The sequence below is a fragment of the Sarcophilus harrisii genome, chromosome 1 (genome assembly GCF_902635505.1).
Source record: "Sarcophilus harrisii chromosome 1, mSarHar1.11, whole genome shotgun sequence".
NCBI classification, from domain to species: domain Eukaryota; kingdom Metazoa; phylum Chordata; class Mammalia; order Dasyuromorphia; family Dasyuridae; genus Sarcophilus; species Sarcophilus harrisii.
Window position 1 is genome coordinate 344,886,262 of NC_045426.1, and position 18,549 is coordinate 344,904,810.

At 35.3% G+C, this 18,549-nt stretch overlaps 1 protein-coding gene across 2 annotated transcripts in view; it reads left to right on the forward strand.

Moving 5' to 3' along the window:
* Nucleotides 1–18,549, forward strand: part of CRAMP1 (cramped chromatin regulator homolog 1) — a 94,989-nt gene that overhangs the window by 72,565 nt on the left and 3,875 nt on the right. For both annotated transcript variants that reach the window (XM_003761997.4, XM_031945787.1), the window contains exons 11-20: nt 459–636; nt 2,740–2,921; nt 3,132–3,206; nt 8,815–8,896; nt 9,740–9,844; nt 10,097–10,275; nt 13,309–13,389; nt 14,193–14,424; nt 15,150–15,314; nt 16,673–16,818. In XM_003761997.4, the coding sequence (XP_003762045.1) occupies nt 459–636; nt 2,740–2,921; nt 3,132–3,206; nt 8,815–8,896; nt 9,740–9,844; nt 10,097–10,275; nt 13,309–13,389; nt 14,193–14,424; nt 15,150–15,314; nt 16,673–16,818 (1,425 nt within the window). The remainder of the gene's footprint in view (nt 1–458; nt 637–2,739; nt 2,922–3,131; nt 3,207–8,814; nt 8,897–9,739; nt 9,845–10,096; nt 10,276–13,308; nt 13,390–14,192; nt 14,425–15,149; nt 15,315–16,672; nt 16,819–18,549) is intronic.

Sequence of the window (18,549 nt, forward strand, 5' to 3'; positions counted from 1 at the left end):
TGCCATTTACAAAATGTGGTACTAAGTGTAAGTCACTTTTACCTCAGTGTTTCAATTTCCTTATCTGGAAAGCTGAGATGCTTCTCTAACTACTTATCTCACAAAATTGGTTTTTAAAAAAAGACTTTTTTTTTTTAACCTTAGAGTGCTGTAGAAATATGAATTTTTATTTCTTTTGACTGTGCTTTGGGATCTTGTAGTCCTGTACTAACCAAGCAGCCTCCTTAATGTCTACTGAAAAATTGAACATCTAGTATGAGAATAACTCTTGAACTCTTTGAGTTTAATGTTTTTTCTCTTTAACCCCAACATTTTCTGTTTTGTTAAAGACAGTCTTTGTAATGCCCTTGACTTTGAAGGAATTAAGTTTTCCTGATGTTTGGAGCAAGACTATTTACTTCAAACTAGGTTTAGTTGTATTGCGCTGAGTGCATTGAATCATTCAATCTTCCTCCTAGACTCCTGAATCTAATGCTGTCTCGGTGGCTTCAGTGAAGCCCACTCAAGAGGAACAGTCACTAACACCCCCAGGAAAGGTGATAACCATAAGTACTCGGAGTCCCCGATGTGCCCGAAATCAGTCCACCCTCCGAAACAATAAGAACTTTTCTCCTAATTCTTCATCCAGCTCCTCAGGTAAGATGTTAAAGGAACTGGGGAGCAAGTTCAGAGCAGCCATTCATCTAATCTCATAGCCTACCTTTGCCTTACTCTGGTATTTCAGAAGTATCTTAGAAGAGCCATGCCAAAAAGGCATTTCATATTTCATTCGATTTAATAAATAATTAAGTTCCTGCTGCCTTTCAGGGACTATGCCTGACAAAGACTGGGAATACAAAAAAAAAAATTTACAATCTAATAGGGGAAAACAACATAAAGAAGGAAGCTTTAAAAAGGAAGTAGGAGAGACAAACACATCAGAGGGTATTAGTCTTATCCTCTGGGGTGAAAAATCAAACAGAGCTTTAAATTCAAAGTATCATATAACTCAGAAGATGTGACTTACCACCAAAGTATTAAGAGTTGAAGGATGCTGACATTATAGTGGCAACTATAGTTGCCTTACTGCTTAACTAAGGAGAAAAGGAGAAAATAAGTTTCTAGCCTAAGAAATATTTCTCTAAGGTAGCTTATTGATACTCAGAACTCATAGCATAGATTTAGAACTTTTGAGTACCATCACGCTGCTGTAACGAAATACATCACATAAATGAACTGTGGAAATAAATTGGGTAGATTTTTAAGATATTTTATTGAACTTGGTATGAAAAGGCATTTTTTTTTTGGCCATCTTTTTATGGTAAATTCTACGTAAATAGGGACTCTACATTTTTCTTTGTAGGATACTTAGGATAACGCTACATGCAAACAGATTGTGAAACAAATTATTTAATGTTAGTCCAGTGTTATTCTTCGATATTGTGTACGTATATTATACTCTCTCTCACTCACCCCCCCAAAAATCAGTCTGTTTTTGTTATATTGAAGCATAAAACTAAGCAAGAGTAATACTGCAATTAAATTGCCAGAAATATGGTAACTTTTGACTGGATAAATTAAGGGAATAATTCCCATTATTTTTGTTGTTTGAAGTTACGATCCAGTTTTCCCCAGATTATTCAAGCACAGCATAAATAAATCATTCACTGCACATTTCTAGTTTTTTTTTCTTATTTCCAGTTATATGATAAAACTAAAATATATTTTCCTTTATTTACTTTTTTTTTTTTTTCCAAGTCCTCAGTTATCACACCATTTACAGAATAGTCTGTGTAAGTATTTTGAGCAAAGCATCAAAAACATTGTAAGATATTTAAGGGACCTCAGCAAGAGGCTCAGTATAATATTTTTCTTACCTTTTTTTCACTCACACATTTTTACTCCTTTTCTAAGATGACAGTTATGCAAATATCAAGCATCCTGGTCACTTTTTAATGTCATTTCTGTTAACACTATTCATAGAGCTAGTATTTGATAAAATTTACAGATTTGTACTCTTATTCTGTTTCTAATAATCCTCTGAGCCATATTCTTAAATTGATGCCACTTCATTTTATATTCTATTCTGAAAGTGAACCTTAGAACAGCTCGAGTTTATATAATGCCTATGATATACCAGGCATTATGCTAAGCATTTACCAAATACTGTCTTATTTTATAATTCACAGCAATTCTGGGAGGTTATTATGCCCATCGTACAGTTGAAGAAACTGAGGCGTAACAGGTTAAATGATTTACCCAAGTTCACATGGCTAGTGAGTATCTTAAGCTGGATTTGAACTTGGGCCTTTCATATTCTAGACCCAATGTTCTATCTACTATACCACTTATTCCCATAGTGTCTAAATTCAGAACAAGAAATGAGGGCTATGTGATCCTGGATAAGTCACTTGACCTCATTTGCCTTAGTTTCTTAAACTGTAAGGAGGGTATAACAACTAGAAGTGCATGGTTTATGTGTATCAAAATAGAGAGATTCCATGCAAAATGATTCATCCTCATAGTTTGTAATATAATTTTCCCCCAAATTTAATTTTTTATTAGGGAAGACAATATATATAAGAAACAGTAGACTAGGTTAGATGTCAAAGGAGCTTCAACCTTTTGACCTCTGGCATTTCACCTCACTATGATTAGCTTCAGGTTCCTTATCTGACACCAGCTAATCTGAGCTCCCCTCCCTTTATAAATGAATAATGCAATAATCGAGGTCATTCATTATTTCTTTTTTCTTTAAAGGTTTGAGAAACCCTCCAAGACCTCTTCTGGTAGCCGCTCCATCCAGTTCAGGAAACAGTGATTCTGATGGGGGGCTTTTTGCAGTCCCAACAACCTTGCCACCCAATAGCCGACATGGAAAGCTGTTTTCACCTAGCAAGGATGCAGAGTTAACTTTTCGACAGCATCTTGACACAATCGGTGTAAGTGCAGAAAGCATATATGAAAGATCTGTCTCCACAGGAGATAAGATCACACATTACTCCAGAGATACTATAAAAAGATTGTTTCTTATAGAGCTTGGTCTCTGAAATCAAGATTCACTTCTATACAGAAAAGGAATAGGTATTTGGTGGGTATTTCTCATCGAGATTATAGGCCTTATCTTTCTTGCCTGATGGTTTCCTTTGCAGATGCAGTCGGATTTCTTCTTGCCAAAGCCAAGGAAGTTACGAAATAGACACTTGCGGAAGCCATTGGTGGTACAGGTCTGAAGAGCTAATTATTGTACCTATTTCTTGTCATTCAAAATTAGTTCTATGATTTAGGACAGACTTTTTTCTCAGCTTTATCACTACTTGAACTAGTATAAAAAAAATCTTACCATTCTGCTTCAGTTATCCTATGTTTAAAATAGTATTAATATCTGCTCCCTTCTCAACCACCATGTATTACTTCATATATAAAATATACTTATTTCTTAGTAAGTATAACTTTTAAAATCCAAGATCTTTCCACAAATAGAAAGAGGGCAACAAGGGTCTGGGCAGGGCATCTTCTATCTCCCCAAAAGGACTTGATCCTTCAGCAGCACATGTTCTACTTAATGAAGGGGTAGAAAATGACACATTGTTGTCTTTTTCTGAGTTTCTGTCTTGGTTTTCCCTGACTTTCGTAGCTTTTTAGTTGTCATATGCTTTTTTTGTTGTTTGCTCCTTTTCCTAGCTTATTTCAAGTTGAATTTTGCTCACCTGAGGTTGGGGAGTAACTGTGCCAAGCTTCAGCATTTTGAATGCTGCTGTTTTCAGTTAGTACTGGAAATCTGCAAGTTTTTGGTGCTTCCAAGGTGATGCGATCCTGGGAGAAGTGTGATCGTTGCTCTCCTTTTGCTCTTCTATTGACCCAGGAATGGCTCCTTTTTCCCCAGCAGCTATAAGCACTAGAGAACTATGATTAGGGCACTTGCTCCTTGTAACCAGCTTTCACTAACTCTTCTCCTCACCCTGGAACTGTGAGCTGGAACTTCATTTGGGCAGTATAGTTACCAAGCAGTTGCAACTGTACCCAGTGCCTTCAAGGGTCCACTGTAAAACCTTCCTAACCAGTTATTTGACCCCTTTATTGTTTTTGAGCTGAGAATTCCTAAAGCTATTGCTGTGGCGAGTATTGCTGTAGTACATGTGGCCTCCAGATAGGCCTTTATTTTGTTGCTACAGACTTCTTCTGCTGACCTTCTGTTCCCTCAAACTTCTGTTGGTTCTGTCCCTCCAAAATTTGATTTGAGGTCATATTTTAAAGTTGTTTGGAGGCGAATATTGGGAAAGTTTAGCTGGGTGGCTGCTTCTAATCCATTGTCTTGGCTCAACCACTTATATTCTTTTTTTTCTAATATTTCTTTTATTTTACTTTTTAAAATATGTTTTTATAGATATTTTTTGTTTATCCATTGTCTAGATTTCCCCCTATATCTCCTCTCTCCCCTTCCAGGGATCAGTTTCTTGTGAAAAAGAAGAAAAGGATGAATTGGGAATGGGGGGTGGGGGCTGCAGAGAAAGTTCAGCACAATCTGTCTGCCTTATTATATGCCATGCCCTATGCCCATGGATCCCTGCCTCCCTCTGGGGAGGAAGGGTTGGCATTTTATGTGACTGGTTGTGGATCAAGTTTGTTTAAAATTTCTCAACATTCAACTTTGACTGTCTAGTACTTACTGTTCTTTCCATTTCCATTGTTGTAATGTGCACTTTGCAATTGTTCTCTTTTAATGAATAAGAAAGCTGAGGCTCAGAGAAATGCAGTACCCTGGCCATGGTCATGCAGCCTGTAAGTGACAGGTGACAGGAAAAAGATTGGGGATCATGTCTTTGAATATCACATTCAGCATCTTCTCCATGCTTATCCCCCTGCTGAGACTAGTTTTGGCACCTAACTTTGGTTCATCTTTCTGGTAGAAGAACCACTGGGCTCCATGATTACATCTTTGAAAGCAATTTCAGAGTTTTCTCATTCCGTTGTGACTCCTTTCCCTTTTCCTGGATCTTATCAGGTATTAGATCCTGCTCTATCAATTCTGTCTTGAAAAGCTTTTCTCATTTCCACTCTCCCTCACCTAGAAATTGCTCTCATTGCCTTTATTTTTTTTATTTGTTTTTTTAACTTTTTATTGACAGAACCCGTTCCTGGGTAATTTTTTACAACATTATCCCTTGCACTCACTTCTGTTCCGATTTTTCCCTTCCCTCCTCCATCCCCTCCCCAGATGGCAAGCAGTCCTGTGCATGTTAAATATGTCACAGTATATCCTAGATACAATATATGTGTGCAGAACCAAACAGTTCTCTTATTGCACAGGAAGAATTGGATTCAGAAGGTAAAAATAACCCGGGAAGAAAAACAAAAATGCAAACAGTTTACATTCATTTCCCAGTGTCCTTTCTTTGGGTGTAGCTGATTCTGTCCATCTTTGATCAATTGAAACTGAGTTAGATCTTCTTTTTGTTGAAGAAATCCACTTCCATCAGAATAGATCCTCATACAATATCGTTGTTGAGGTATATAATGATCTCCTGGTTCTGCTCATTTCACTTAGCATCAGTTCATGTAAGTCTCTCCAAGCCTCTCTGTATTCATCCTGCTGGTCATTTCTTATAGAACAATAATATTCCATAACATTCATATACCACAATTTACCCAACCATTCTCCAATTGATGGGCATCCATTCATTTTCCAGTTTCTAGCCAATACAAACAGGGTTGCCACAAACATTTTGGCACATATGGGTCCCTTTCCTTTCTTTAGTATCTCTTTGGGGTATAAGCTCAGTAGAAGCACTGTTGGATCAAAGGGTATGCACAATTTGATAACTTTTTGAGCATAGTTCCAAATTGCTCTCCAGAAAGGCTGGATATATTCACAATTCCACCAACAATGTATTAGTGTCCCTGTTTCCTACATCCCCTCCAACATTCCACATTATCTTTCCCTGTCATTCTAGCCAATCTGACAGGTGTGTAGTGGTATCTCAGAGTTGTTTTAATTTGCATTTCTCTGATCAATAGTGATTTGGAACACTTTCAATATGAGTGGAAATGGTTTCAATTTCATCATCTGAAAATTGTCTGATCATATGCTTTGACCATTATCAATTGGAAAATGGCTTGATTTCTTATAAATTAGAGTCACTTCTCTATATATTTTGGAAATGAGGCCTTTATCAGAACCTTTAACTATGAAAATGTTTTCCCTTCTAATCTTGTTTGCATTAGTTTTGTTTGTACAAAGGCTTTTAAATTTGATATAATCAAAATTTTCTATTTTGTGATCAATAATAAAATTGTTTGTATTTGGTCACAAATTTCTTCCTCCTCCACAAGTCTGAGAGGTAAATTATCCTATGTTCCTCTAATTTATTTATAATCTCGTTCTTTATGGCTAAATCATGGACCCATTTTGATCTTATCTTGGTATACCATGTTAAGTGTGGGTCCATGCCCAATTTTTGCCATACTAATTTCCAGTTTTCCCCGCAGTTTTTGTCAAATAATGAATTCTTATCCCAAAAGTTAGGTCTTTGGGTTTGTCAAATACTAGATTGCTATGGTTGACTATTTTGTCTTGTGAACCTAACCTATTCCACTGATCAACTAATCTATTTCTTAGCTAATACCAAATAGTTTTGGTGACTGCTGCTTTATAATATAGTTTTTGATCAGGTACAGCTAGGTCACCTTCATTTGATTTTTTTTTTCATTAATTCCCTTGAGATTCTCAACCTTTTCTTCTTCCATATGAATTTTGTTGTTATTTTTTCTAGATCAATAAAATATTTTCTTGGGAGTCTGATTGTTATAGCAGTAAATAAATAGATTAGTTTAGGGAGTATTGTCATCTTTATTATATTCGCTTGGCCTATCCAAGAGTACTTAATAATTTTCCAATTATTTAAGTCTGACTTTGTGTGGAAAGTCTTATGTAATTTTGCTCATATAATTCCTGACTTTCCTTTAGTAAAAAGATTCCCAAATATTTTATGCTATCGGCAGTTATTTTGAATGGAATTTCTCTTTGTATCTCTTGCTGTTGGATTTTGTTGGTGATGTATAAAAATGCTGAGGATTTATGGGGATTTATTTTGTATCCTGCAACTTTGCTAAAGTTATGAATTATTTCTAATAGCTTTTTAGTAGAATCTCTGGGGTTCTCTAAGTATACCATCATATCATCTGCAAAGAGTGATAGTTTGGTTTTCTCATTACCTACCCTAATTCCTTTAATCTCTTTCTCAACTCTTATTGCCAAGGCTTGTGTTTCTAATACAATATTGAATAATAATTGAATAATGAATGATAGTGGGCAACCTTGCTTCACTCCTGATCTTATTGGGAAATGTTCCAGTTTTTCCCCATTGCATATGATCCTTACTGACGGTTTTAAATATATGCTCCTGATTATTTTAAGGAAAAGTCCATTTATTCCTAGCCTCTCAAGTGTTTTTATTAGGAATGGATGTTAGATTTTATCAAATGTTTTTTCTGCATCTATTGAGATGATCACATGGTTTTTGTTAATTTGGTTATTGATATAGTCAATTATGCTAATAGTTTTCCTGATATTGAACCAGCCCTGCATTCCTGGTATAAATTCTACTTGAGTCTAGTGTATTATCCTGGGGATGATTTTCTGTAATCTTTTTGCTAATATTTTATTTACAATTTTAGCATTAATATTCATTAGAGAGATTGGTCTATAGTTTTCTTTCTCTGTTTTCAACCTACTTGGTTTAGGTATCAGTACTATATCTGTGTCATAAAAGGAATTTGATAGGACTCCTTCATTCCCTATTTTTTCAAATAGCTTATATAGCATTGGGGTTAATTGTTTCTCATTACCTTGAGGCTTCCATCTTTTTTTTTTTCATTTCTATTGCCAGATTAATGTCTATAACTCATACTTCTAATCAGGCCTTTCTGACCATAATATGACTTCAGTGGTTTCCCTGCTGCATACCTTTTAATAAGATTTATACATAACTCTTAGCCTACCCAACTACCTTATTATATTACTCCATCCTTCCTTATCTATTCCTTTCTCATACTTATGCCCTTATGCCTCACTATTTCCTGGATTCATCCTCTAATTTTTAGCCTTTTCAATCTTCTTGGAATTCTACTAATCTTTCCTCTTCGAAAAATCTCTAGGTATTGAAATCTAGTTATTGGCAAATTCTAATGTTACCTTCTGTCAAGTAAATCTTCCTCAATTCCCCATCTCTCTCCAGTGCTCTTGTCACTTTCTATACTTGTTTATGTCTATATGTGTCTTATGTATCTTTATATGTCTTAATGTATGTTTGTGTGTGTGTATGTTTATAAACAAAATATTTCTTCAACTAATTTGTAGGTTCTTGAGAGTAGGAATCTGTTATTTATCTTTGTCTAAACATCAGACCTTCTACATGTAGGCCCAGAATAAATGTTTGTTAAACAAATGAATATAGGAACACCTGAGAGACCTTTTAACATTATTCATTTTTCCTATCACCTGTGTAATTGGTATTTTATCATTTGCTCTTCCTACTACTTCAGGAATTAATAAAGCAATCCAGGCCCATTTGAAAGAAACTAAATGAGTTGATTCCAAATTAAATATATAATGTTATGGCTTATTGTTCATAGTTAGAAACTTTAAGATAAAAGGATCTGAGACTAACTCAGAAGTTTCATTGCTTTCTTACTTCATAGAATTTTTACATAAGAATATCTCTTATTTCATAAGTCAACCATGCTTTATTTAGAATGTTTATTTTGAACATGTCTCCTAAGTCTTTTTTAAATGAATTTCATTCCTTATATTTTTGTTCTTTTCTTTCCCCTTAGAGAACACTGCTCCCTAGACCATCAGGAAATCCATCCCATAATGTGTGTTCTTTCTCAATTATGTCAAATTCCTCTATAACAGGTAAGTTCTTCCATAGTTCCACTTAAATTTACCTGTGATTTTCCTTAATTTGGATCATAGATGTACTTGGCATGAATGAATTGATATGTTCTTCTGTCATGCATATATAACATCCATGTTTGAAATGCATTTGGAATAGTAACTGAACATTATCATTTGAGAAGGACTTGCAATCTCTGCTGTTGTATATTGCTTGCTTCCTGTAGATGATAGGTGTAGTTTACTTCTTTCGCTTCCTTTTGTAAATGATTTATTCTGCTGTAATGCCACATGAATTCCTAAAAATCTTTGAAGTATATAAAATTGAGCAACAAAAACCAGAGGGTTTAAGTTGAAAATAGGATTGAGACACAAAGACAAAATTAATCAATGAACGGCACATTTTAAAAAAAAAAGTAAGATAACAAAAATGTAGCATTGCTTCATACATGTTAAATAGGTATAAAGTACATAAATGCTAAAAATAAATAATGGCAATAAGGTTTTGGACTTTGGTTGGCCTACATCATAGTTCCTGGTGAGAAAGCAGGGGACCTTGGCCATGGCGGAAAATAGGAAGATCAGAGCTCTCTTCAGCCCTTAACTTCTACTGTGCCAGAAGATACACATTAAATTTGAACCTTTGCCTTGATTTGAAATTTCCTTGTACAAGTGGGTGTTGAAAGGGTTGCAGTTTCTGAGTTATTGTGAAGTGATCCAGTTTTCTTTGTTCTCTCACTGCTTCTCCTGGACAAACTAGAGGATAAAAGTAAACACCAAATTCATGTTATACTCAAATCATTCTCTAATTCTCATTCATATTGAAGTGCATTCTATAAATTTACTTTTGTTCCCATCTTATAGGAAGAGGATCATTTAGGCCAATCCAGTCCTCTTTGACCAAAGCTGCTTTGTCTCGACCTATTGTGCCCAAGGTTCTTCCAGCCCAGGCTGCTAATCACCTGTCCAGTAAGTTTCCGTGGCTAAGCATGAGGTAAATTTGCAGCCAGCCCCATGCTTCTGAGCGATATTTTTTGCAGTGTTCTTTTCTTTTTCCTTCTCAACTATGTATCTCCTAAGCCCTTGGAAGGAAAATCTTGTAAGCTATTGCCTTCTTAAAAATGAGTTCTTTGAGATAGATGGAATATTTTTATGATCTCAGCATGGGAATTTTACTATTCATTTCGGAGAATCATTATAATCCTATTCTTTTTTCTGTAGGTGCCATTGATTTGGCAGCTAAAAGTGCTGGTATTATCCCTGGGAGCCCACTTCCTGTTCTGGACCCTGAGGGTTTGCCTGGGATAACACAATTGCCTTCAGAGGAAGTGACAGCCACAGTGACAGGACAGAACTTGGCTAGCTCACATCAGAATGGGGATGCCATATCAGCTATGGGGGTTTGTATCAGGAACATGTATCTTTGTAATTGAAATATGGAAATTATTGCTGTTTTTCTATCTTTTACTCTATTCTGCCTTTTTTTTTTTTTTTTTTTTTTTGGCCACTTAAGAACTAAATGTCATTGCTTAAGAAATTTCTAATACAGAAAGCTAGGAGGGATAGCAAATATATTGAGAAGCCATATAGACCTAGTTGCAATTGTCAGCCAAGAATATAGATATTACTTATAAGGAATTATTATCTGTACTTGTGTAAGGGGCATATTTTAGACACTTGACTGAAAACTAAATACAGTACTGTGATGTGAATGTCAAAAGCCAAAGTGATCTTAGATCCATAAACAGAAAGGTAATGTCCAAATCAGTGCTGTGAACCAGTGAGGACACTTCAAATATGTGTTTTGTGTGGTTACCTTTTTTTAAAATATAATTTTGATTCATCACAATAAGCTTTTATATCACATTCATTTCTGAATGTTTAGGTTTTTTTTTTAATCTGATTATATATTTATATATATATATATATATATAATTATTAATTAATTTATTTATTTATTTATTTTGCTGAGGCAATTGGGGTTAAGTGACTTGCCCAGGGTCACACAGCTAGGAAGTGTTAAGTAAGTCTGAGGCCAGATTTGAACTCAGGTCCTCCTGACTTCAGGGTTGTTACTCTATCCACTGTACCATCTAGCTGCCCCTGCTGAATGTTTAGTTTCTACCTCTTATAACCAGCAAGCCACCTTTTCTAACAAAAACAAAGTTTTAAGTTTTTTTTTCCTAGCAAAGTATGTGGCCCTCATGAAATTTTATTTAAAAATGTAAAAACCTTTCTTAAATCAAGAGGCTGACTAGATTTGACTCTCAGGCTACAATTTACTCATCCCTTTTTTACGTTATGGCATATGGAATATTATTGTACATTATCATAGTCCCATCCTCTGTGATGAAAGAGAGGAAAGCATACTTTTCCCACTCTTCTCCATACCTAATCTTATCCCATAAAAGGAACCATGTCTTAAAATCAAGGACTCATACAAGGTGGTTGTGAAAATAAGTTGTAGTTTTTTGTTTTTTAAGCTGTAGTTCCTATACACATGAGCTGCTGTTAAAAATAATTGGATTCCCAGGACTAGATGGATTTACATGTGAATTCTACCAAACATTTAAAGAACAATTAACTCCAATACTATATAAACTATTTGAAAAAATAGGGAATGAAAGATTCCTACCAAATTCCTTTTATGACACAGACATGGTACTGATACCTAAACCATGTAGGATGAAAACAGAGAAAGAAAATTATAAGCCAATCTCCCTAACGAATATTGATGCAAAAATCTTAAATAAAATATTAGCAAAGAGATTACAGAAAATCATCCCCAGGGTAATACACCACGACCAAGTAGGATTTAAACCAGGAATATAGCGCTGGTTCAATATTAGGAAAACTATTAGCATAATTGACTATATCAATTAACAACAAAAAAAACATGATTACCTCAATAGATGCAGAAAAAGCATTTGATAAAATCCAACATCAATTCCTATTAAAAACACTAGAGAGTATAGGAATAAATGGACTTTTCCTTTAAAAAGCATCTATTAAAACCATCAGCAAGCCTCATCTGAACTATTTTCAATAAGATCAGGGGTGAGACAAGGTTGCCCATTATTACCAATACTATTCAGTATTGTATTAGAAATGCTAGCTTCAGCAATAAGAGGAGGAAAAGAGATTAAAGGAATTAGAATAGGCAATGAGGAAACCAAATTATCACCCTTTGTAGATGATATGATGTAGAGAAATCTAGAGAATTAACTAAAAAATATTAGAAATAACTACAACTTTTTCAAAGTTGCAGGATGCAAAATAAATCCACATAAATTCCATTTAAAATAATTATTGATAGTATAAAATATTTGGGAATCTATCTGCCAGAGGTAAGTTAGGAATTAGATGAGCAAAACTACATAACACTTTTCACACAATGTCTGATCTAAACAATTGGAAAAACATCAAGTGCTCTTGGATAGTTAAAGCGAATATAATAAAGTTGACAATACTATCTAATCTATTTGTTTAGTGCTATACCAATCAAACTCCCAAGAAACCATTCATCTGGAAGAACAAAAGGTCAAGAATTTCAAAGGAATTAATGAAAAGAAAAGCAAATGAAGGTGGCCTAGCTGTATCTGATCTAAAACTATAAAGCAGCAGTCACCAAAACCATTTGGTATTGGCTAAGAAATAGAATAGTCTATCAGTGGAATAGGTTAGGTTCAGTAGGACAAAATAGTCAATAACTATAGCAATCTAGTGTTTGACAAATCCAATGATCCCAGCTTTTGGAATAAGAATTCACTATTTGACAAAAACTGCTAGGAAAATTGGAAACTAATGTAGCAGAAACTAGGCATTGACCCATACCTAACACCTATATACCAAGATAAGATCGAAATGAGTTCATGATCTAAACATAAAGAATGATATTATAAAAAAAAATCAGAAGAACATAGGATAGTTTATCTCTCAGATTTGTGGAGGAGGAATTTGTGACCAAAAAAGAACTAGAGATCATTATTGATCACAAAATGAGATGATTCAAACTACTTCCAGTTGTTCAGTGATGAAAAGAATCATCTACACCCAGAGAGAGAACTATGGGAGCTGAGTGTGGATCACAGTATAGCATTTTCACTCTTTATTTTGTTTTGTTTCTCAGGGTTTTTTTTTTCCTTCTTGATCCAATTTTGTGTGTGTGTGTGTGTGTGTGTGTGTGTGCAGCAAGATAACTGTATAAATATGTATACATATATTGGATTTGAACATATATTGTAACATATTTGACATGTATTAAACTACCTGCCATCTTGGGGAGGGGGTGGGGAGGAGGGAAAAATTTGGAACAAAGTTTTACATGAGTCAATGTTGAAAATTTACACATGCATATATTCTGTCAATAAAAAGCTTTAATAAAATTTAAAAAAAAATTGGCAAACTTTCTATTATCCCTTCTCTATTTCTAGGGCACAAGTGATGGATGCCGTGTTCCTTTCATCAGTATCCCCACAAGGCCTGAACAGGAATCTGTAGCTCAGAGTTTCCAGGTAAGTCCAAGCACTGTGCAGGTTCTAAACAATGCCATGAAGCCAGAATTCATCTCAAGTATATAAAAGTTGCATTCCTTCCTCATCTTCCACATGCTTCCATGACCTTTGTCTAGCTAATGGTCCTACTTTTATTGTTTCCTGGATAAATTTAGAAAGGAGTTCATATAGCCTCATAGTGTTTGTCTCCTTTGAAATTGTCTTCACTGGTCTATCTTCTTTTTTTTAGGCTATTTCCTTCTCTTCTCCAAGTAGCGTTATAGATTCTACATCTCACCCCCATATTAGAACCATCTTTTGCCAATGAAGTTACCTTAACCTAGGACTTAAGCCTAGGACTTGTTGACACTGGAATGCTGGTTTCTGAGACCTTTTTTATTAGCACAGCTTTCTAGGAGCTAAAGTGTTTCAGCTTTACCTTTTGACTTCTTTGCTTTCACTGGTGGCTTCAGGCAAAGCATACACTCTTAACAGCATTGTGATGCTGTGAAAAGAGCCCTAAGCTCTGAGTTCACACTGCCATTATGAATGTGGGCAAGTCAATCTAGCTTCTCTGGGCCTCAGTTTCTTTGGACAAAAATAGATTTTTTTGCTTATAATTCTAGATCTTATGGCTCTAGGTTAATTTTACTTTCTCTATTGGTATTCCAATTAATAAATGATCACAACATAGGCTAGAAGTTTTTTCAAGATATTTGATGCATTCTTAGTCTTATATCTATCTGAGAATTATGAGTTTTTTCTCCATATGTTACAAATTCTGAATTGTTTTTGTGATAATTTTTGTGTTTTTCTTTACTCAGGGTTCATCTGTTCTATCCTTGTCTGAACTGTCCAAAGCCCCTCTCCAAAATGGCCTCTCTACTCCCCTTCCTACATCTGAGGGATCTAGTACCCGGCTTTCTCCACCCAATGTCTCTGCTCTGCTCGACATTTCTCTTCCTGGACCCCCTGAGGATGTATTATCACAGGGAGAACCTTCGACTCAGATTAGTGATTCCATAATTGAGATTGCCATCAGTTCTGGCCAATATAGTAAGTAACAGTTCTGTTCCTTGGAATCAGAAAAACTCTTGTGTTCCATTAAAAAGAAATATATTACTCTTTAATAAATGTCTCTACCATCTTACCTGGGTCTTTAGCAAATTTATGGAAAGATATTTGTTGAGGCAGCTAGGTGACACAGTGGATAGAGCACTAGACCTGAAGTCAGGAGGACCTGAGTTCAAATCTGGCATCAGACACAAACCTCCTGACTGGTGACCCTGGGCAAGTCACTTAACCTCAATTGCCTCAGCCAAAAAAGATATTTGTCCTTGAAAAGCTAGTACCTTAAATGAGAAATAAAAAGTCCTGTTTGATTCCCTTAGGGAAGCATGGTTTCTAGAAAGGAAGGTGGCCACAAAGGATTATCAAACTATGCATATCCTTTGATCCAGCAGTGTCTCTACTGAGTCTATATCCCAAAGCAATCATAAAAGAGGGAAAAGGACTCACATGTACAAAAATATTTGTGGCATCCCTTTTTGTAGTGGCAAGAAACTGGAAACTGAGTGAATTGCCCATAATGGCTAGATAAGTTACAGTATATGAATCTTATGGATTGTCATTATTGTATAAGAAACGATCAGAAGGATGATTTCAGAGAGTCCTGAAGAGACTTACTAAACTGATGCTAAGTTAAATGAGCAGAACCAGGAGAACACTGATTTTTTTTCTTCTTCTGATTGAAATTTTAATCATAAAATATTCTTTTGTAGGTGAAGGAGTCTCTCTTTCTCCAGCAAAACTGAATGGTAGTGACAGCTCCAAAAGTCTTCCATCCCCATCCAGCAGCCCTCAGCAAAATTGGATTGCATCTCCCACCCATGATCCCCAGTGGTACCCCAATGATTCTACAGATTCTTCTCTTAGCAGCCTGTTTTGTGAGTTTCTGTAATATAATACAATAAACTTAGATTCTTGATTCCCAGGGTAAAATTATTCTCCAAGAACAAGCACCTGAGATAGAAATTTACTTCCCTTGTCTTGCATGGGTCATTTAGTTGATTAATGATCATTTGACATTGATTCTTCAGAAACTGTGAACTGATCGGGATAATTTATATTCTGACCTGTGCTCTATTCTGTATTTTAAGGCCCCTTCCTCAGAACCTAGTGAGCTACTTAGCACTCAATGGTTCATGCTTTTACTCCTTTAAGAACTTGTAAAGTAGGTCCCAGAAGTAGGTCCCCTTTCCTTTCCAAAGACTTTCCCTTATAGCCCTAATGATGGCAGTTTTTACGTATAGAGCATGCTGTTGTCTCCATTTTGTACTCCTTTTTTTTTTCCTAAATGATTTGTATATAGTGATTTTTTTTTTTAATGAGTCTTCTAGTTTTTTAAGTTCATTTTACTTATATATAGTCCTCTGCCTAGCTGGATATGTTATTTGTCAGCTCTACACAGTTCTAGTCATGTTTTAAATATTCTGCAAATCAATAGAACTTGCTTCCCCTATCATAATCTAACTCGAAGATAGGATGCACAGTATTCAAATATACAAGACTAAAAGCAAAAATGAAATTTTCCTGTTCTACTCCTATGCTTTACTTTGAGTATAAAATTGGGCTTAGGTATATAAATGTGATTATGATGCACTGAAGTCTGTAATCAACCCAAGTTCTCAATTCACATCCTGAAATAACCCTAAATTGGTCTCTTGAAGCAGTTAGGTGACACAGTGGAAATAGCACTAGACTTGGAATCAGGAAGACCAAACGACTTATTTATGTTTGTATAATTCTGGCCAAGTCTCTTAACCTATTTCTGTTTGCCTCACTTTCCTGACTCTAAAATGGGACTATTAATTGCCTCTATTTCACAGGTTGATTGTGATACTTAAGTGAAAAAATATTTGCAAAGTTTTTAGCACAATACTTGACACATAGTAGGCCCTTTAAAAATTCTTCTTTGTTGATAACTTCCTTACCTCCCCCAGATTAATGAGAATTAGCATCATGTGCCTAACAATTCTTAAAAGAAATTTCAAAAATTCTGAATGAGTAGGATTTGCAAATATTTGAGATTAATTTGGGATTACACGTACCTTTCTTTTTCTATTGAGTATACTAAACTCTACTGACCTCTGATGGTAGGAATGGTCCTGAGTAAGTCATATACAGACATCAGTTAAGTCAGGAATCAGATATACCTATATCTTGTTACATCAATATACTCAGCTTTGCTTTAGGAAAAAAATTAAAAGTTTAGTAATTTTTACTTCTTCTGTCTACTACATAGCAAGTTTCATCTCACCAGAGAAAGGCCGGAAGATGCTTCCAACTCCTGTTGGGACTGCCAGTGGTACTTCCCTTCTAGGTCCCAGCTTGCTGGATGGCAATTCTCGGGACTCATTCGTCTCCCGGTCACTGGCTGATGTTGCAGAGGTATATTTTTCCATGTTGATTTTTTATTTAGTAGCTTTGCTCTGATCTTGAATACTTTTCTTTTTAAACTTGTTTCACTCCCCTACTCCCCAAATTTGAGTATTTTTAGGTAAAGGGTATATAATTATCTACATTTCAAGTACTTTAGTCTCCAAAACAGGGACTGATCCCAGGTGTGACTGGAGAGTGGAAGCTAGTTTACTTCCCACCCTCACCAGTTTTAACTCTAGCAACCACACCTACACTTGTCACCCTCCTATCCTACTTGTATCTAATGCTCCTTTTACTCTGCAAGCCCCATCCTTCCTCATTTCTGAAATCATTTGGGAGTAGTAATAACTTTGACAAGCACCTGGACTGGACTATTTGGATCGGGAAAATTCCTTACTCTTGTTTTCTATAATGTATTATCCTTCCCTCTTCAGTTCTCCTCTTAGCTCATAGCATGCTAGTGCCCATTGAGTAAGAAGCTTGTCTGCCCCCTTTTTGTTTTGCAAATAATCTAAGGAGTTGCTCAGGATGAAACCCAACCCTTTTCCAAACTCTTCTTTTTGTGAAAAAAAAAATTTTTTTTTTATTCACTTAAGTTCTCAGGCTTGGTTATCATTTCTGATACTTCACTTTCTTCCTCCAACATAAACTTAGAAAATTTTAGTTTCTACTTTCCCATCTCTTGCCTCTTTATTTTCTTCTCTACTTACAGAGTCACCACCCCAGTTCAAATATTCACCATCTTTTATGTGGACAATTGCAGTAGTCCCCTTATTAGTTTTCATGATTCAAGTTTTCTCTTTGGACTGTCTTCAAAATGGTGCAGGTCTTAACCACACCACTTTTTGACTGGAGTCAGGCTCTAGTGACTCCCTATTGACTATAGTAACAAGTACTATTTCATATGTTTTTGGCATAATTTTTATAGTGTAATTATTAGTAGAACAACAAATGCATTTAATGTCATTACATACACATATTAAGAGTGTACATTCAAGAATTTTTTTGCTGATGGGGTATATCTTCAAAACATTTTGGAGACATTGCTTTAATTTTTTTCAGTTTGGAGTAAGTTTTATCTATTCTTGAAACTTTTGACATCTTCCTTTATTGGACAAATTCCACAGTCCAGCAACATGAAGGTTCTCACCGATGAAGCAGGATGTTAAGAGCCAAAAGACACCTTAATGATCACTAGTTAGAGCCCCTTTATTTTCCAGAAAGCAAAAGAGTCTAGGCTTTAAGAAAAAGCATTGTTTATGCACCTTTGGAATGATTGAGCAGCGTTATGGTATAGTGGGAAAAGTCTCTGATTTAATATCTGAAGACTTGGGTTCACTTACTGGTTTTGTTATTTAAAACGTATAAATCAGTTAATCTGGATTTTAGTCTCCTATCTATATAAAATTAAAGAAATGTCTAGATAACTGTCAAGATTTCTTCTAGCTCTAGATGACAATAGGTTCATCTTTTTAAAAATTGCTTTGGTTTTCCAGAGGTGGTATTTTATATTGTCAGGCTGTTGTTTTCTGCCAGAAAGTTAAATGGGGTTGAAGCAGCTATAAGTATATATAAATGTTGCACAGATGCCCACTTAGCTCTTGCGCTAAGTTCACATTACTAAAATGATTCTACGTTGATCTGTTAGAACTCTGGAAGCTTAATGCTCAGTTTTCCAACAAATACTTGTTTGCACTTGTGCTAGGAGTTAGAGTCTTTACAGTAAGATAAAGTCCATTC